The 21,050-nt window shown below is 43.2% G+C and overlaps 1 protein-coding gene across 2 annotated transcripts in view; it reads right to left on the minus strand.

Annotated features, from left to right (window-relative positions):
- Positions 1-617: 617 nt before the first annotated feature.
- The window catches only part of LOC129712132 (neural proliferation differentiation and control protein 1-like), a 92,607-nt gene continuing 72,174 nt past the window's right edge, over positions 618-21,050 (minus strand). Inside the window, exons 3-10 of one of the 2 annotated variants that reach the window (XR_008725994.1) lie at positions 15,281-15,385; positions 13,463-13,636; positions 10,298-10,364; positions 9,098-9,185; positions 8,348-8,427; positions 6,879-6,978; positions 2,054-5,638; positions 618-1,955 (exon numbers count right to left, since the gene is read on the minus strand). Coding sequence is in view for 1 of the 2 variants with exons in the window: in XM_055660347.1 (XP_055516322.1) it covers positions 5,567-5,638; positions 6,879-6,978; positions 8,348-8,427; positions 9,098-9,185; positions 10,298-10,364; positions 13,463-13,636; positions 15,281-15,385 (686 nt within the window). In the remaining variant the exon portion in view is untranslated. Of the gene's footprint in view, positions 5,639-6,878; positions 6,979-8,347; positions 8,428-9,097; positions 9,186-10,297; positions 10,365-13,462; positions 13,637-15,280; positions 15,386-21,050 lie in introns of both variants that reach the window. The other variant, XM_055660347.1, reaches the window with a different exon arrangement.

The following is a 21,050-nucleotide window of genomic DNA, read 5'->3' on the forward strand; positions in this document are numbered from 1 at the left end:
CGGTATTCAACAAACAGAGTGCATCAGAGCACACAGGGAGAGACGGCTTGGGGAAGATTCATCTGAAAGTCTTGTCACTTTGTCAGTGCCAGAAACATGGTGACTCCTGCGTGCTGCCCGGGTGTGGTGTGCCTACAGGACATGATTATTCCGGGTTGCTTGCAAAAGGAAGCATTTCACCGTACCTAAGTGACCTGTGGCTATCAAACTGTACAACGCCTCCCCCTTCTGTCATGGGGTAGGCTGACTACCCCCCCCCCCCGACGCAAGATCGGAGGCAACGGCTGCAAGGGCCCTTTGTGGCCGGCTGTAGCTGGGACTGTAAAATGGCACCTCCCACATATTGACTCAGTGGGCTGCTCTACCTTCTGTATCAACTGGGGTGATTGGTGCTCATGTACGGAGAGAGTTTTGCTTCGCTGTATGCAAAAATATATTTCACAGTACCTGGTACACGTGCCGATGAAGAAACCATTGCACTTTGGTAATATCAGGCCTGGCGGTCCACCATTGTCTAATCAGACACCACAAATTAACAAGGTTAAAGACCCTGAGAGAAGAACAGATTATTTTTTAATAATCACCACACACACACAAAACAGGACAGAAAACAAAACAGCATTTCAACAAATCAATTTATTTTCACAGAAAAATACATTATACGATATGCAAGAACAGATATTGGAAAAGATGGTGACTAGTTTGGCAGAAACTGATTATACTGGAAAACAATAAATGTTGACATTTAGTGGAATAGCATGAGACACATCCAGAGCAGAACACTGGGATGCTGCAGCTCACCATAGCTCCAGCAGCCAAATGACAGAATGATTGAAAAAACAAAAGGGTGAATACAGAACATCTGATCCAAAGCAAATGCCAGTCACCTGCTCTCTGGATGCACTTCATTCTATGCAGTGTGCTGTAGAGTTCATAACTTAAATCATTCCTCACTTAACCACTACTAACCAAGCCTCCTCCACAAATGAAATATTAACATCGGCCAGCACAGTAAATTGCATATGCACTTTAAAATGAAAGCATATTTCTTCTCACGAGATAGATAGTGGGATGGAAACTTGTGACCGTAACAATTTAAACATTGGCGTTAAAATTAATCAAAGGAGCTGGCTAACAATTAACGTGTAGGAAGGAACTGCAGATGCTGGTTTACACCAAAGATAGATACAAAATGGCTCGATTGTAATCAAGTATTGTCTTTCTGCTGACTGGTTAGCACACAACAAAAGCTTTTCACTGTATCTCGGTACACGTGACAATAAACTAAACTCAAAAGCTGGAGTAACTCAGCGGGTCAGGCAGCATCTCTGGAGAAAAGGTCGATGTTTCGGGTCGAGACTGGAGACCACTTCTTCAGATACTGAAGATTTGAAGAAGGGTCTTGATCCGAAAAGTCGCATATTCCTTCTCTCCGGAGATGCTGCCTGGCCCGCTGAGTTTCTCCAGCACTTTGTGTCTATCTTTGGCTTACAATTAACTCCCCTTCACATGGCAAGCAGTAATTTCCAGGTAGTTTTAATGTTTATCCAGTTGGTTACTGTTTCTGCAAGATGGTTGTTTGATTTAATTGTTTCTAACAGGTTACTAACAGATCCCTGTGCTGTACTATTCCATGTTCTAGGTTCTAACCCTCATTGGCAAGATTTGGGAAACCAAAGCTGCTGCTTTTTTTTTTGCACGTAGTGTTTCAAATACTAAAGTAAAACACCACATGAAGACATAAAAGGTGCTGATTTGTGCATTAGAGATTTCCTGGTCAAGAAATTCAACCAGTAGATTTTTACATGTTTTGGTTACATTCAAGTCTGTCAACACCATCTGAAAATTAAAGTGAAGTTTAATTAAATCTGCAACAGAAGGGGATTAGAACTCATTTAGTGTAGGGAATGCAGATGCTGGTTTAAATCAGAGATAGACACAGAAAGCTGGAGTAACTCAGCGGGTCAGACAGCATCTCTGGAGAGATGCAATAGGTGACTATTGTGAAGAAACATCCTTTTCTTCAGGGATACTGTCTGGCCCGCTGAGTTACTTCAGCTTTTTGTGCCCATCTTCGGTTAGAACTAACTTTGTAGCAGTTTAAAAGGGTAGGCACCAGGATGATGGGCAGAACGGTCTCCCCTTGTACTGTATGAATTCACACATAGTCGAGTGTGGGCATTAAAACTAAAATGGTAACCACTTTTCCATCTTAGATGTGGATTTCGTTTAGTTTAGTTTTAGAGATACAGCGCAGAATCACCAGCCCTGCATTTTTTCAATTTTGATAAAGGTGGTTGCCCAGTAGTTGCTGGGTCTCAATCACCTGCTGACACCAGGGGGCGCAACAGGTGGAGCTGCTGCCCTGACGGAGCCAGAGACCCAGGTTCAATCCTGACTTTGGGCGCTGTCTGTGCGGAGTTTGCACATAGTTCTCCCTGTGACCGCGTGGGTTTCCTCCGGGTGTTCCGCTTTCCTCCCACGGCCCAAAGACGTGCAGGATTGTGGGGTTATTGATCTCTGAGGATTTACTGTAGTGCGCAGGGCGTGGGTTGAGAAGATGGGATAACATAGAACTAGCGTGAACGGGTGATCAATGGCCAGCGTGGACGCGGTGGGCCGGAGAGACAGTACCCATGCTGTATCTCTAGACCAGTTAAACGGGCAGTTCAGGAGGAAGCTGATTCTAATCGGATTTGAACTTCGGGTAACTTCTACATTATATTCTATATTTGAGAGTAGGATCAATCCGAATAAAGAATACTTTACAAACCATATCCCCAAATTAACTGTGTCATTTCACTTATCATTAAACCGTCAAGTGTAAAGTGGAGCATGAGAATCATTTTTCTTCAAAACAAAGGCTTTGTACAACTTCACCAGTTGGCCTGTAAACAAAATATCACCTAGTTTTAACTAGGTTTCAGTTTCAATAAATTTCCACATAAACGATTTCATTTCTATTAAAATTTGTTTCATTCAACTTACACAATGTAGATATTCCCTTCATTTTTTGTTGTGAAAATTACCCCCTACATTTACATTCAATTATATTACAATCACACAACATATTCGTACAGAGGCATTTATATGGTTATCATACAAAGTTCGTATTTTCCCAGTTTGAGACAGAGAAGCCCCTGCCTTTGATGCTGCTCAACTGAGGTACAACATGTGCCCATTTCAGCCACACTAGCTTTCCAGCTTGAACCCATCAGTAGGAAGAATGGTTAAGAAGGAACTGCCGATGCAGGAAAATCGAAGGTAGACAAAAATGCTGGAGAAACTCAGCGGGCGAGGCAGCATCTATGGAGCGAAGGAAATAGACGACGAAACGTCTATACCTAGTAGGAAGAATGGGGTTTTTGAAAGGGGGGGGGAGGTCTCCATAGCCTCAACAAAATTAGCTTAAAAAAACAAATTATTGAGCAAACTGCTTGCTTGATGATAGTGTCAGAAGCCAGTCGAGGTTTTTTTAATACTTATTTCCAGGACGCTAGCAAGAACGTATTTATTGCCCATTGCTGATTGGTGGCAAATCTGGCTCTTTCATGAACACATGGTTTTTTTAGACTACATCCAAGGCTGACACAAAAAGCTGGAGCAACTCAGCGGGACAGGCAGCATCTCTGGAGAAAAGGAATAGGTGACGTTTCGGGTCGAGACCCTTGTTCAGACTGAGAGTCAGGGGGGGAGAGAAAGTCTAAAGATATAGACAGGTCTTAGGACAAATGAATGGAAGATATGCAAAAAGCAACGAAAATCAAGGAAAGGTGGAGCCCACAATGGTCCATTGTTGGCTTGAGATAGGTGATAACGAGTTGTACAGGGAACTCAACAGGACGACTGTAAAACTAGTACGATGACTAGGGTAGGATAGGGACGGTGAGAGAGGGGATGCAAAGGTGAAAGTTAGAGAAATCAAAGCTCATACCGCTGGGGTGCAAGGTGCCCGAGCAAAATATGAGGTGCTGTTCCTCCAATTTAGGTTTGGCCTCACTCAGACTATTGAACATCAACCATAGTGGACAGAGTGGGTAGACGTGACTGGCAGAGTTTTCAAAACAGCATATCATTCTTTCCTCTGCTCTAACGCCACAAGCTATCCGCTTGGTCACATTTTAAGGCCGCAAGTACGACCATAACCACTGTCAGATGGATCGATTTGTTTTTCACAAGTTGTCAAAGGGTGAAGAATGGAACTCCGTTACTTTTCATTAAAAACCAAGGACTGATTGTGTAAGTATCAGCGTTTATGTTCACTGCCAGTAATTCAGCTCACAGGCAAACAATCAAAATTATTTCTCTTTGTGGTGAAGGAAATGTTAGCACTTTAATAAAAGGGGAGCGTTGGGTAAGAGAAAGATGCAAGGCTGGCAAACAATAGCGACATTGTAGTATACTTCCAGCAAGTCTACTTGGGAGGCAGTAAAGAATTGACCATACACATAGTGCATGCAAGATGAGGAGGCAGGGCTGTCTATTGTGTTGAATCCAAGTCTCCTGTTTCAGCACCCCTCACTAAATATGAATCAACTTGCACTTTCAAAACTTTTGAATAATACCTTCAGTTTTGATGTACGGCTGGAGAATTCAGGTGGAAAGATCTTCAATGTGAATGTTAATTTGTGTGGGGCATTGATAATTACCCCATTCAATGACCTCATTTAAAGTTAGGGACAGTTGAAAAACAGCTAATTCTGATAGAATCACATTCACTGATGGATTGCAGCAACAGAGCAATTAGACTACTTCTGTGAACACACCCGACATTACAGTTACAAATTAAATATCCACGTCATAAATTCTAGGAGCAGTTCAGCCCATCGAGTTGATGCTGCCATTCATTCGTGGTTGATCTGTCTTCCCTTGTCAACCCCATAATCCCTGACACCCGTACTAATCAAGCTCCCTTTAATAATCCCGTGAGAAGCCTTTACAACAGGGTGAGTGCTGTACAAATGCACAGTAATCACCTTATCAAAGCGGATATACTGTTCCTTGCACTTTCAGTCCTTATTTTTACTGATCAGTTGGAGAATATCACCGCACTTCACCACAGCCAGGAGGGTGGGGAACAACTACTGCTACATTGGCTGCTTTGTTAACTGACTACCAGACTGTCTACTGCACAAGAGCTATCTAACTCTAAAACCATTGAACAGGAACAGTGGTCAAAGGTCAGCTCGTCAATATGGATCCTCCCATCACTCTCCAATCCTTCATAAATTACAAGCCTTTTCAGAAGAAAGATGATTCCCGGGATGAAAGTCTCCCATGAACTGCTCAAGAAATGTAAAGATGAGCATTTAGGTGTTTTTTTTGATGCAGCAGCAGCAGCAGCAGCAGCACAGGACTAAAAGTTAAGGAGGCAGCAAGCATACAGACTTTACTATACCACCAGGATGGGGGTTGCGACTTGGGGCTGTGGTTGAATTTCCCCCACAGTCAGAAACAAATCAATGAAGATGCAGGCAGTCCTTTGGTGCACAGTTGAACGATCTCTTGAGATGTAGATAACTCTCCCCTCTTGAAGTGTGTATAGTCCAAAGAGATAGCAGACAATCTAACTACTGGTCGGTGGATGGTGTAGAGATGAATCATCAAAAAGTGGGTTCTTCACCTCCATCTCTCCTGTCTGTGGCGAGCAAAAACAAGAAAGTCAGAAATTGTGACACAGCAGGAAGATGTGGAGGAAATGGGTATTCTGTTTAACACTGCCTGCCTGGTGCCATTGCCATTCAGTCTCCCCAGCCTACCTGAAACGTTTCCCTTTCAGAATGCAAGCAAGGGAGCGAGCTGTGAATGGGTTTGTTGCTGATTCACAAGCACTGCCGCTCAGAAAACACTGCATGTTAATAGGCTTATAAAGATGTAATAATATGGCTAATATCTGTTCTCTTTGCCTAGCTGTGAGGAGCATTAACATAAGAAAAGGCCGCTGGACCTCCCTCCTCTGCATTGTCCTTGCAGCACTTTATTCACAACAAGCAGCAATAACAGTGTCAATGGCAGGAGCGGCAGTAAAACTTGGTCAGTATTTTTCCAGCCGCAGTTTGGTTTCTTGTTAAAGATTCCAGCATCTGCAGTTTCTTGTGGCTCCATTGGAGGCTTGTAAACTGTGGATTACTAGTGCGATGTGTCATAGGCTCATAAAGTGATACAGTGTAGAAACAGGCCCTTCGGCCCAACTTGCCCAACAGCGCCAGAGACCCAGGTTCCATCCTGACTACGGATGCTTATCTGTACGTTCCCCCTCTGACCTGCGTGGATTCTCTCTGAGATCTTCGGTTCCCTGCCACACTCCAAGGACAAGTGGGTTTGTAGGTTAATTTGCTTGGTATATGAATATAAAATTGTCCCTAGTGTGTGTAGGGTAGTGTTAATGTGTAGGGATGGCAGGACAGGTCGGTGCGGACACGGTGGGCCGAAGGGCCTGTTTCCACTCTGCATCTCTAAACTATCTCCAAACTAAAAATCAAAGGAGGGGACAATTTATCTCTCCCCCTTCTCCCCATAACCTGACACCCATACTAATCAAGGCCATACTAATCTATCAATTTCTGCATAACAAGTCCTTACTGATCTATCAATCTCCACCTTAAAAATATGCATTGACTTGACCTCCACAGCTGTTTGAGGCACAGATTCACAAAGAGCCAGCACGGACAATTGGTGGAAAGCCTAATGTCTGCAGTATAACAGTTCAATGATTACTCTGTGTAGGAAGGAACTGCAGATGCTGGTTTACACCAAAGAGAGACACCAAATGCTGGAGTAACTCGGCAGGACAGGCACCATCTCTGGAGGAAAGGAATAGGTGACGTTTCGGGTCAAGACTCTTCTTCAGACTACATTTACATTACTTTGGTACTTACAGGAGCCAGTCCTGGGCATTCATATACTGTGAAATCACCATCTTCATTTTCTCCTTCCGATTCTGTTGCTGAATCCGGTACTTTGGATTCATCTTTATTTCTGCATAGAAAAAGTGCAATTGTGAAGGAAGGACAATATCCAACATTTGGAATAGTGCATCAGTCCTTCCCCAATCCAAAATGTACAGCAGAGGTCCTGGCAAAACTATTTAGCTTGCTAACATTGTAATATCAAAGTTACACAAATATGGTTTAGAGAAAACCCTGGGTAAGTCAGCATTTTGAAGCATGTTGGGCTTTAATGATGTAGAGATCCCTATCAAATATACACAATGGAATTTCATTCCTGAACTTCCTCATAGTGATAGGAGCAGAATTGGGCCATTTGGCCCATCAACTATTCTCCGCCATTCACTTATGGCTGATATTTATCTCTCCCTCTTCTCCCCATAACCCGACACCCATACTAATCAAGGCCGTACTAATCTATCAATTACTGCATAACAAGTCCAGACTGATCCATCAATCGCCACCTTAAAAATATCCATTGACTTGACCTCCACAGCTGTTTGAGGCACAGATTCACAAATTCACCACCCTCTGACTAAAGAAATTCCTCCTCATCTCCTTTATAAAGGTACATCCTTTTATTCTGAGGCTATGGCATCTGATCCTACACACTTCCACTAGTGTAAACATCCTCTCCACACCCACTCTATCCAGGCCTTTCACTATTCGGTAAGTTTCAATGAAGTCCTCCCTCATCTTTCTAAACTGCAGCGTGTACAGGCCCAGTGCCGTCAAACACTAATCATATGTTAACCCAATCGTTCCTGGGATCATTCTTGTAAACCTCCTCTGGATGCACTCCAACGGCAGCACATCCTTCCTCAGATACGGGGCCCAAAACTGCTCACAATATTCCAAATGCGGTCCGACCAGCTCCTTAAAGCCTCAGCGTTACATCCCTCTCTTCTATTTACGCACCAACTCCAGTCCGTTAGTTTTTTCAATGCTGTTTCTCGGTTGTCAATAGTGCAATTCATGAATAAAACGCATCGGCTGATCTCAATTTTAAGTAGCATGGATGAATGATTTGGAACAGCCTCAATGTTCTTAACCAAGAGCATCCTGTGGTCAACAAGGTCACTGATGATTGTAGGGAGGAACTGCAGATGCTGGCTCACACAGAAGGTTGGCACAAAGTGCTGGAGTAACTCTGCGGGCCAGGCAGCATCTCTGGAGAAAAAGGATGGGTGATGTTTTGTGTATGAAGGAGGATCCCGACAAGAAACGACACACATCCTTTTTCTCCAGAGATGGTGCCTGACCCGCTGAGTTACTCCAACACCTTGAACTGTCTATCTAATGTCATTGATGAATGGAACTGCAATTCCCAATCCATTTTAATTTTTTTGTTTGATTGTATGAGATTCACTACCACTAAATGAATTACTCAAAATACTCACTTTTCCATTGATAGCATCTGCTGCTTCTGATGTTGGTAATGGTACATCTGAGCACTCTGTGCCAGTTTATTGTCTCCATTCTAAACAAAGAGAAACATTCATAAAGAAGGTACATATAATATTTTGAGTATCCGTTGCAAGAATCTCTAAAGTAATGTGGAGGAACGGAACTGCAACAGATGCTGGTTTAAACCGAAGATAGACACAAAAAGCTGGGGTGACTCAGCGGGACAGGCAGCATCTCTGAAGAGAAGGAATGGGTGACGTTTCGGGTCGAGAACCCTTCTTTAGGCTGACCCGCTGAGTTTCGGGTCATCCTTCGATTTACACCAGCATCTGCAGTTCTTTCCTACACAGATAAGTGAGAACGTTGAATAAAAAAATAATTATGAATTTTAAGATTAGGGTCTGGGAGAAGTGAAGAAAAAATAAAAAAAGAGAGAGAGGCATTCAAGTGATGGGTTTAATGACACTACACCTTACAAACATTGTTTATTTGCATGGGTATTGGGTAAAGAAATGCTTATTGAAAGGACTGAACCTAAAACAGTGAAAGAAACTGTTCATGGTACTGTATTGTACCATGTCAATTCTGGTTAGTGTTTTTCACAGAACTAATCACTTTTGGGTGCAATAAAAACAGGAATATTTATGATCTCGGGCAGCATCAGGTGAGGTGAGAAATAGGACAAACATTTTAGATTAATGAGCACTCAAGTTTCAGTTCAGGTATAGACTCCTTGAACTCACCACAGATTTCTCAATTTGGGCGTTGGATCCAGTTACGCCGTAACCTACATAATCTGTTTTCTGACTTAACTTTGCTTCCTTTCGTAACCTAGAATTAAAAAAAACAAATCAGATAATAAGCACATCCTGTGAATGAGATAAAGACATTCCATTTTATTCAAACTGGGTTATATTTTGCGATGTAAAATTAGAAAAGGGCGGCATGGTGGTGCAGCGGTAGACTTGCTGCCTCAGAGCCAGAGACCCGGGTTCAATCCTGACCACGGGTGCTGTCTGTACGGAGTTTGCACATTCTCCTTGTGACCACGTGGGTTTTCACCAGCATCTCTGGTTTCCTCCCACACTCTAAACGTACAGGTTTGTAGGTTAATTGGCTTGGCGGAATTGTAAATTGTCCCTAGTGTGTGTAGGATAGTGTAAGTGTGCGGGGATCGCTGTTCGGCGTGAACACGGTGGGCTGAAGGGCCTGTTTCTGCCCTGATTCTCTAAACCAAACTAATTATGTTCATGTGCTGGGAGCAGAATTAGGCCATTTGGCCCATCAAGTCTACTCTGCCATTCAGTCGTGGGGTGATCTATCTCTCCCTCCTAACCCCATTCTCCTGCCTTCTCCCCATAACCCCTAACACCTGTACTATTTAGGCAGGGAATAGGTGGATACAGACCACAGTGTGGGCAGAAGGGGCGTGAAGCTACACTGTTCCATGTTCCACACTGAACATTCTATCACCGTATCTGTCATTATATTGTCAAGGTTATAGAGTGAAAGAATATTCCATCTTCAGCTTTTTACTACTCTATGATGTTACATCATGTTAAGATCAGTTCCCAGTTGCCCTCGTTTCAAGAAAACAAAAAGTCACATTCCTCCTTCACTTTTTATCCTTTAGCACTTCAAGAATGTGTGCACCTATTCCCCCCCCACCCATCTCCCTTCTGTTTTTTGTTTTTTCTGTTTCTTGTTTTTTGTGCTAAATTGTATGTATGCACTGAGTACGAGCAGCTTTCAGTTTCACTGTACATGTATAGTGACAATAAATGGCATATCTATCTATCTATCTATCTATCTTCAAAGCCTATCCCTTATTTATTTTTTACTTGGAGGAAAGGTTGAAGCCTACAGCAGAGTACCAACATCCCATTTTATTCTGAATGTATGATTCTTTATTAATCACTTTAAGCAGTTTTAAGAAGACTCACCTGTACCAGCAGATGCCAGCAATGATTAATCCTGAAACACCGGCCACTGTGCATACAATGATCAAAGCTGAGGAATAAATAACAGGTCAATGTTAATTACTTTCTACATTCCTCATAATAACATCTACTTTGAATGAAATTGCACTTTATTAAAACTAGACTGATATCACCTTCACTTTTAACAAACTCCCTCAGGAACTTAAATCATTGGGATACAACACCAGCAAGTAAAGTAAATCCACTGTGAAGGAATGAACTGCAAATGCTGGTTTACACTGAAGATAGACTCAAAATGCTGGAGTAACTCAGCGGGACAGGCAGCATCTCTGGAGAGGAGGAATGGGTGACGTTTCGGGTCGAGACCCTTCTGCAGACTGCTGCAGAACTCTTGTCGGAGAGAGGAGCAGAACCTCTTCAAAGTAGGCATACCTGAGGAGATTTCACAGTGGAACAGATATAGTGTGTAGAAAGGAACTGCAGATGCTGATTTAAACTGAGGATATGTACAAAATGCTGGAGTAACTCAGTGGGACAGGCAGCATCTCTGGATAGAAGGAATGAGCGACATTTCGAATGGAGACCCTTCTTCAGACAATCTGTCCAAAACAAATCTACTTTTGCTCCAAAGCAGCTGCGTACAAGGGTAAGCAGCAGACTCTGTGGTGGGGTGTGGTCATCCGTTACTGCGTGTGGTTACAGCGAGTGAGGAATTAAGTTGCACCCCGGCCACTCCCTCCTCTTCCCTCTCCCATCAGGCAAAGGGTATAGAAGTATGAAAACACACACCTCCAGATTCAGAAGATAGACAAAAATGCTGGAGGAACTCTCGAGGCAGCATCTATGGAGGGAAGGAATAGGCGACGATTTGGGTCGAGATCCGAAATGTCACCTATTCCTCTCCATAGATGCTGCCTCACCTGCTGAGTTCCTCCAGCATTTTTGTCTACCTTCGATTTTTCCAGCATCTGCAGTTCTTTCTTAAACACCGCCAGATTCCGGGACAGTTTTTTCCCAGCTGAACCATCCTATCAATAACTAGAGAGCAGTCCTGAGCTACTATCTACCTCATTAGAGACCCTTGGACTAGCTTTGATCGGACTTCACTGGTTTTATCTTGCACTAAACGTTGGGAAGTAGCTATTCCTGAACCTGGTTGTTGCAGTCTTCAGGCTCCTGTACCTTCTACCTGAAGGTAGCAGGGAGATGAGTGTGTGGCCAGGATGGTGTGGGTCTTTGATGATACTGCCAGCCTTTTTGAGGCAGCGACTGCGATAAATCCCCTCGATGGAAGGGAGGTCAGAGCTGATGATGGACTGGGCAGTGTTTACTACTTTTTGTAGTCTTTTCCTTTCCAGGGCGCTCAAATTGCCGAACCAAGCCACGATGCAACCGGTCAGCATGCTCTCTACTGTGCACCTGTAGAAGTTAGAGAGAGTCTTCCTTGACAATCCGACTCTCTGTAATCTTCTCAGGAAGTAGAGACGCTGTTGAGCTTTTTTGATAATTGTGTTAGTGTTCTCAGACCAGGAAAGATCTTCAGAGATGTGCACGCCCAGGAATTTGAAGTTCTTGACCCTTTCAACCATCGACCCGTTGATATAAATTGGGCTGTGGGTCCCCCTCCTACTCCTTCCAAAGTCCACAATCAGTTCCTTGGTTTTGCTGGTGTTGCGGACCAGGTTATTGCGCTGGCACCATATGGACAGTTGCTCGATCTCTCTTCTGTATTCTGACTCATCCCCATCAGTGATACGCCCCACAATAGTGGTGTCGTCAGCGAACTTGATGATGGAGCACCAGAGATGCAGCCTCATCTGCTGAGCATCCTCCAGCACTTTTTGTCCTTTTTTGTAAACCACTATCTGCAGTTCCTTGTTTCTCAATTAAAATCTTAAATTGTGATTGACAATTTTAACTTGCAGAAGCCACACTGAATTATGTGCATTGTCTATATTGACTTTCCCTGCACTAATAAGGGCATGAACTGGGAAACAGAAACTTTTCATTTCAAGAATAGTCATGCCGTTTAATTTAGGAGCTAGTTGATGCAGTCAATCGGCAATTAGACGGTACTTCACAATTCAATGGCCTGTGATTAATAGGAGCCTGAAATACATGGTGATTGCCTAATTAAACTAAGGATGCGTGATTATTAGGTTTGCACTTTGATGCTAATGAAACTGTCTACAAAGCATGTTTAAAATTTATAGTGGATAATCCCACTCCAGATGTTGGCATATGAAGTCCAAATGATTTATTTACAGTAAGTGTGCTGGCAGATTCATACAAACAAAAATCGCTAAACATTTTCCTGATGGATTTTCTTTACCAAAACTCTCAGTGCTATTAAATTCACTGAACCCATGAGGGTAGAGTTCTATTTGTGCCACAAAATGTCTAAACTAAGACCACAATTCAACTAACCACCAAGATCAGAGTCAGCATGGCAATGTAGTAGCTAGTTCTGCAGCCTCACAATTCATAGATGGAGAAGCAATCAGATCAGAAGAAAATGCGGACTCGAGTCATGAGCCCATCACAGGTAAAGAACGTTGTTGATTACTGTGACACCTATTTACTTTTAGATTTATTTGTTGTTTAGTTTTAGAGATACATTGCCAAAACAGGCCCTTTGGCCCATCGAGTCTACACTGACCAGCGATCCCCACACATTAACATTACCCTACACACGCTAGGGACAATTTTTACATTTACACCAAGCCAATTAACCGACAAACCTGTATGTCTTTGGGATATGGGAGGAAACCGAAGATCTCGGAGAAAACCCACGCAGGTCACGGGGAGAACGTACAAACTCTGTACAGACGTCGCCCGTAGCCAGGGTGGAACCTGGGTGTCGGGCGCTGTAAGGCAGTCGCTCTACCGCTGCGCCATCTTGTCACACCGTGCCGACTATTCTCGTCCTATACTACCAAGGATTGCCAACCCCAGTGAATCTAACTAGGGCTAGTGAAATCATGATTGAACTTTGCAAAACAGGTGCTTTCAATCCCTGACGCGGTCATTGAAGTCATTCCAAATGGTTTGGAAAAGAATCGCTGCACAAGCTGCATTATAATTGTTTACCAGCAATTTGTGAATAAATCTACAAACACCCACACATCCTAAAAAATCCACTTCCTCTGAAATGCAATGGATACTTACTGAGCAGAACAGCATCAGCGACAGGAACCGGTGATTTCTTTGGATGACTCTTTACGGCTGCCACTTTAGTAGATCTATGTTGCGGTGTGCTTGTAGTCACAATTTTGACAGATTGTTGGCCTGCACGAATTACCCTCGATTCATCTTGCACTTTAGCAGCTTCCAAACTGTTAACTGTTAACACAAAGTATTGCATTGGAAACTTATATTTGACAAGAGATCAATTTTGTTTTTTAAAGAAGATAGAGACACACACAATGCTGGAGTAACTCAGCGGGTCAGGCAGCATCTCTGGAGAACATGGATAGGTGACGTTTCGTGTCGGGACCCTTCTTCGGTGACTGCAGTGCACAAAGTACTGGAGTAACTTAGTGGGTCAGGCAACCTCGACCCAAACGTCACCTATCCATGTTCTCCACAGATGCTGCCTGACCCGCTGAGTATCTAACATTTGACCATACAACAGAGCCCATGATTATCTTCACACAAGCTCTTTCCTCTCTGTCGTTTTGCTCTTAAATCCCTTCCTCTTTCACTATCACTCTACACCTTTTACTTCTCCCCCCCTTGCTTCCTCCCTTCCTTTTTCATCCCTCCTCAATTCTCTCTAGCGTATTCTCTCCCCCTCATCCTCCCCCTATTTATCCATCATAGAGCTGACAATTTTTTTTTTTTTTTTTTTTTTTTTTTTACAAAAAAGGCATTTTTCCCCACCAAAAATAAACTTTATTCAGAATAAATATATATATATACACAAAACAAGAACAATGCAAAAACTCTTCTGGCATTCTCAACGGCTATACATCAATTTATTAGCGTTAAAATTGGTGATGTTTACAAAAATATCATTTGAAAAGGCACCCTTGTCACTCACGTGGCCATAACCCTAACCCTTGTATGAAGGAAGTCCCACCTTGCATCTCAATGTCCAGCAGTGGAAAGACCCTAGACTGTGTTCCTCCCCCACAGACCCTTGGTGTTGGCTGCACCAAGCCTCAGTGAGTCTGGCAGCATCTCAGGAGAAAAAGGATGGGTGAAATTTCAGGACGGGACTCTTAGGTGATGTGTCGAATCCCGACCCAAAATATCACCTATCCATTTACTCCAGAGATGTTGCCTGACCCGCTGAGCCACTCCAGCACGTTGTGTCTTTCAATGGAGGACATTAGGAATTAGATTCAAGTTTCAATAAACAAAAGAGCAATTCACCAGAGGAGGTTACCGTGAATACCCTACAACATGTTAAGCAGGTTTGTGTGCAGAATAGGACACGAGTAGCCAAAACCAGGGTAAACAAAAAAGTACCCAAACCATCCTTCATCCACACGTGGTAGACAAAAATGCTGGAGAAACTCAGCGGGTGAGGCAGCATCTATGGAGCAAAGGAAATAGGCGGCATTTCTGGTCTGAAGAAGGGTCTCGACCCCAAAACAACGCCTATTTCCTTTGCTCCATAGATGCTGCCTCACCCGCTGAGTTTCTCCAGCATTTTTGGCCTCCTTTGATTTCCAGCATTTACAGTTCCTTCTTAAACATTTCATCCACACTTGCGTATTTCCAACTCAGACAACAATACGTGTTTCTGCATTCACAGGTCTGAGCGAACAATGCTGCAATTGTCACAACAGATCAAAGTGCCACCATTTTACAGCAGGTAATGGTGACCAGCAGAGAAGCTGCTTGTTGCAATGGTGCAAACATAGGGACAAAACCCAGCAGGGGGCTTCAACAAAGGACACAATGGGTCTCAAAACCATTTCTTTCACATTTAGGATTTGGTCTTAAGCCCTCTGATGTGCTGAGTGAAAGTGCACTTACCCACTGCATTTGAGTGTGATGCTTGTAGACTATTAACGCTTTTGGCCAGAATCGATGCTATGTAATCAATATCACTACCAAAATCATCCGCTCCATGTCGCATCTCTGCAGGGTAAAAGAGAAAACACAAATCTGAATAGGGCAGCAACCTGCAAGTAGTTTTAATGAGTTAAAAGTAAAGATAACAGAAATGGATCTTTGAAAAATATCAGATTACATTGAGGGCCCAATCCAATTAAATTGTACAAACTACTTATCCTTAACATCCTGTGCAAACTTATTTAAATAGTTAATTAAAAATAAGATAAAATGTCCTACAGCTCTATTTAAAATACATGGTGAATTATTAACGTGTTCATTTTTGATGTTAGCTGTATTTAATGCCACTGACACAAGGCGTGTAGGTGCATGATTCATATTACACTGATTTTCACTACAGCAAAGTTTAGTTTAGTTTAGAGAGCCAGCATCACCATTCAATATGATCATGGCTGATCATCCAAAATCAGTACCCCAATCCTGCTTTCTCCCCATATCCCTTGATTCCATTAGCCCTAAGAGCTAAATCTAAAGGGCCTGTCCCACTGTACGAGTTAATTCAAGAGCTCTCCCAAGTTTAATAAAAAACAAACTCGTGGAAAGCACGTAGAATGTACGTAGCGGGTAAGTCGGAGCTCGGGGCGTCTCTTAGCGGCTCGTAACTCTAATGGCAGGTACTCGGGAAACGAATGAAGATTTTTCAACATGTTGAAAAATATCCACGAGAGCCCCGAGTACCTACGAACGTAATTCTCCGAGTTCGAATCGAGGGAAACTCGGGAGAACTCTTGAATTAGCTCGTACAGTGGGACAGGCCCTTAACTCTTTCTTGAAAATTTCCAGTGAATTGGCCTCCACTGCTGGTGTTCTTAAATAAAACTGTCAACACCGCATACCATAACCCCCAACAACTGTGAGCAGTTGCATGGGAAGGCAGCAGGGAATCTGGTAATCACATATCACACTCTCTCCCGACAGGAGCAAACAGGCTCAGTTCTAAGCAGGAGGGCCTGACTGACCTAGGCAGCAGGAGCTGGTACAATTGTAAAGTAGCTGCTTGCACAGTGTCAGGTTGCAAACACTCAATGGGTCTGAAAGAAGACAGATGAGATTGATGACAAATTGCTTACTTCTTAATAAGCAGCTGGCAGCCGACCCACCTCACGGGTTCCTCCTTCACCCACCCACCCCCACAGTTGACAATGGTCAGCAGCCTATACAGCAACATTTCATAGGATTTGTTTCTGGATGGTACTGGCCTGGGGTGGAGCAGCAAGGCGATGAGTTTGGATTGATTTAATCACTCAGAAAACATACAATGCCTGAGATAATGTCTGCACTTTCCTGTTCGGCTGAACTGCATACTATTCAGTTTTTCTTATCAGGTCTTTATCATCCTACCCCGGCATTTTAACGACTTTAATGCCTTGTTGACACTGAGCCTCGGTGCCGAATGCAGGGCCTGTGCTAGCCACTTGCAAGAGCGGATACTGGCAGCGTGACCATAACTGGCCATCAGTGAGCATTGCAACTGGAGGCAAACCAGCAGAGCCAACTGCAGGCATCACACAAAGATCACACAGGGCAGCATGGAAGCACAGCGGTAGAGTTGCTGCTTTACAGCACCAGAGACCCAGGTTCAATCCTGACTGTGGGTGCTGTCTGTAAAGAGTTCGTACATTTTCCCCAAGTCTCTTGCTCAAGGTCCTGAGCAAGCTTCCTGAGGAGACTGAAGAAGGTCCATCTGTCTCCTCAGATCCTGGTGAACTTCTACCGCTGCACCATCGAGAGCATCCTTACCAACTGCATCACAGTATGGTATGGCAACTGCTCTGTCTCTGACCGGAAGGCATTGCAGAGGGTGGTGAAAATTTCCCAGCGCATCACCGGTTCCACGCTCCCCTCCATTGAGTCTGTCCAAAGCAAGCACTGTCTGCGGAGGGCGCTCAGCATCGCCAAGGACTGCTCTCACCCCAACCATGGACTGTTTACCCTCCTAGGCGCTACAGGTCTCTCCGTTGCCGAACCAGCAGGTCGAGGAACAGCTTCTTTCCGGCGGCTGTCACTCTACTCAACAACGTACCTCGGTGACTGCCAATCACCACCCCCCCCCCCCCCCCCCCACACTTATTATTTTTTTATTCAAATCGTTTGCTATGTCGCTCTTCAAGGGAGATGCTAAATGCATTTCGTTGTCTCTGTACTGTACACTGACAATGACAATTAAAATTGAATCTTGAATCTGAATCTGAGAAGAATCAGAGGGCACTGGTTTAAGATGAGGGGGGAAGATTTTATAGGAATTTGAGGGGTAACCTTTTCACACGGGGTGGTGGGTATATGGAACGAGATGCCGGAGGAGGTAGATGAAGCAGGGACTGTCGGAATGTTTAGGAAGTAATTAGACAGGATTCGAGGTATATGGGGCAAACGCAGGCAAGTGGGACGAGTTTCGATGGGGCATGTTGGTCAGTGTGGGCAAGTTGTGCCGAAGGGTCCTGTTCCAAGCTGTGTAACTATGCCTCTATAAATGCGCAGAAGATTCTCATTCAACTGCAGCTTTTTTCCCTCTCGGGCGGCCATGCCGAGTTGAATTCTGTTCCGCCATGGAAAGTGAACAAAGAAACAAAGATTTCTGGAGCAGGCCTACAGAAATATGCTGACGGCTACTCACTGCAGTAGACACATCATGTCCAATCTAACTTATTATTCCAGATCTCATATATCTTGGACAATACAACTCACCCCCTCCATGACACACTGGTCAATCTGAGGAGCACCCTTTGGCACCAGATTGGTTCCACCAAGATGCAGCACAGATGCAGCACATCATTCTCATCTATTTATCCTTTTCCCCCCCACCCCATGCAATTCAAAAAAAAAATCTGATCGAGGCCAGAAAGGATGCAGCCTTTTTGACAATACAGATGAAAATCTGTGTTTGAAAGACCTGGGAACAATAGGGAGCTTCTGGCTTTATTCTGCTAATTGCCTTTGAAGACTCTGCCTAAGGTACAGCTTTGATCTTCCTGCGCTCTTTTGCAAAAGTAGCATCATGCTTGAAGCTAGATTTGTTAAAACAAATTCACTTTTTTAATTTATTAAAGCACATGTAGGTGGTACGTGGCAGTTCTTATATTTTATTCTGCCGTTGCATATATAACCTTCACCATAGGATGGCAGCAAATACCCACTTTTCTGTGAGTTTTCCAAGTTTATTATCATCGAGTCTCCTTAAATAAAAAGAGAAACTATGAATGGATTCCTGTTGGAAACTCAAGGTTTTCTATCACAGACCAGGGGAACTAACAATCTAACAGGAAAAGCAGTTTAACACTCCAGCAAGATTGTTCGGAAAATACAAACCTTAGAGACAGTAAAGTTATCAGGTTTGTACAATGTTTTCATTGTTGAGCTTCATTTACCTTGCCTCTTTCTTGTTAGGCTTTCCGAATCACTCTTAAATTCAGATCTATACTCCGAGCATCAGAACTGTTTCTCATGTGGCGCTCCCAACATCAGTAAATCGTTGGATGATACAAACAGAGGTGCCAGAAGTTATGGGGAGAAGGCAGGAGAATGCGGTTAGGAGGGAGAGATAGATCAGCCATGATTGAATGGTAGGAGTAGACTTGATGGGCCGAATGGCCTAATTCTGTCACTTATGATCTCAATATGACACTGTGCTTTGGGTGAATGTAGAAACAAGAAACTGCGGATGTTTTTAACAACAAAAAAAACATAAGGTACACTTCTTCTGAAGGATCCAGACCCAAAACATCATCTATTCATCTTCTCCAGAGATGCTGCCTGACCTGCTGAGTTACTCCAGCGTCTTGTCTCTTTTCTTCTGTGGGTGAATGTGTTGATATTATAACACTGACTGCTGCTTGCTACAAAAGGATTTAGCATCCGGGAAAATCTCTGACATGGCCCCAGCAACCACCTCCTTTATCCACTTAAGCCCAGTAAAACATTAAATACTTTCCCCGATTTAATGATGCTCCACAAAACACAACCCAGCAGTATTTCCGGTTATCCTTAAGGATACGGACTTGTAGAGCCGAGATGGCCTGTTTCCCTGCTGTAATTGTTAATTGGAAGCTACTTTCCAGGAACAAGCTCCAGAAGCGGTAATCTTTGCTCACAAGCTGATCCTTGTGTTTGTAATGCAGCCATGATGAATCATGCATTGCACTCTTGTGGGGGCCCCATAGCAGAAGCGTGCACATCCACATCAGTGATGGCTCCCACTAATTGTCGCCGGAAGCCTGCGTCCTTTTCAGGACAGACGATGACAGCGAGGTCAACATTTGTAACAAGATGGACACGAACAGAAGACGATGACTCTTGTGGGAATATTTAATATTGAAAAAGCAACTAATAGTTGGGTATCCCATCAGATCTGAATAGTCTTTCATGTGGATATTGAGACGGCTTCATTATAAGGCAACCCCAGGCTGCATTTGAGTAGTTTAGTTTTCTGTTGATCTGGCCACATTTGGATGTGTATCAAACGTCACAGACTTGCTGTTGTGCTTCTATTGGCAAAGAACAGGCAAATATGACAATGTTTTTACCAAGTTCTTGATTGCCAGTGTAAACAGTGGACATCTCCAATCTTTTTCACATCTGTACAGATATTTCTATGAATATTATGACACGATCTGTTCTGAGAAACGTATATAATTGATCATCGTATATGCAAATTTAGATTTACTAAATCAATTAAATTTCTTTAGAAATCCAAAAGGTAACATAGAATTTTCTAATGCATGTAATAGCCAATAAATTGTCCCGATTCAGGGATAGTTTCTTCCTTAGTTTCTTCCCAGCTGTCCTCAGGCAACTGAACCATCCTACCATGAGCAGTCCCGAGCTACTATCTACCGCATTGGAGAACCCAGAACTATCTCTAATCGGACTTTACTGGACATTATCTTGTGCTAAATGTTATTCATGTTATTCCCTTTATCATGTATCTGTACACTGTGGACGGCTCGATTGAAACATAGAAAATAGGTGCAGGGGTAGGCCATTCGGCCCTTCGAACCTGCACCGCCATTCAATATGATCATGGCTGATCATCCAACTCAGTATCCTGTACCTGCTTTCTCTCCATACCCCCTGATCCCTTTAGCCACATTATAATCATGTATTGTCTTTCCACTGACTGGATAAGATGCAACAAAAGCTTTTCATTGTACATCGGTACATGTGACACTAAATTAAACTAAAAAAGGTCAATGTAATGCAGATATCTGCAAATTCTAAACTATATTTTTATGTATTTATACATTACTTAAAAATCCAAATATATTGTTAATAAAAGCTGTTAAAACCAAAATGTTTCCTAATGCTGGAGTGACTTTTCCCCCTGCTATCTGTCCGGCTTATAGTACGAGGAAGTAGGTTTTTATTTGAACAATTAAATAATCCCTTTTCAAAGTCAAAGCATATAAGCCCAGATCTCTTGGATGTGTTTGTGTGCTGCCTATTCAACAGCGCACTCTGATGCTCAGTCTGAGTATTACCACAAGTCAAGGGAAAATCAGAGAACCAAAGTGATTGAAGTTCACCATTTAGAAACAAAATGTGGCAACATCTGTCCACTTGCAGAGTGTATGAAGTAGTCATTGACATTAATTTTACAACATTATATTGCAACTTGCAAATATCTTGACAGGAACCAATGTTGGAAAGAGGAGAAATATGGAGATCACTAGTATTA

This window comes from Leucoraja erinacea, chromosome 31 (assembly GCF_028641065.1).
Source record: "Leucoraja erinacea ecotype New England chromosome 31, Leri_hhj_1, whole genome shotgun sequence".
Lineage (NCBI taxonomy): Eukaryota > Metazoa > Chordata > Chondrichthyes > Rajiformes > Rajidae > Leucoraja > Leucoraja erinaceus.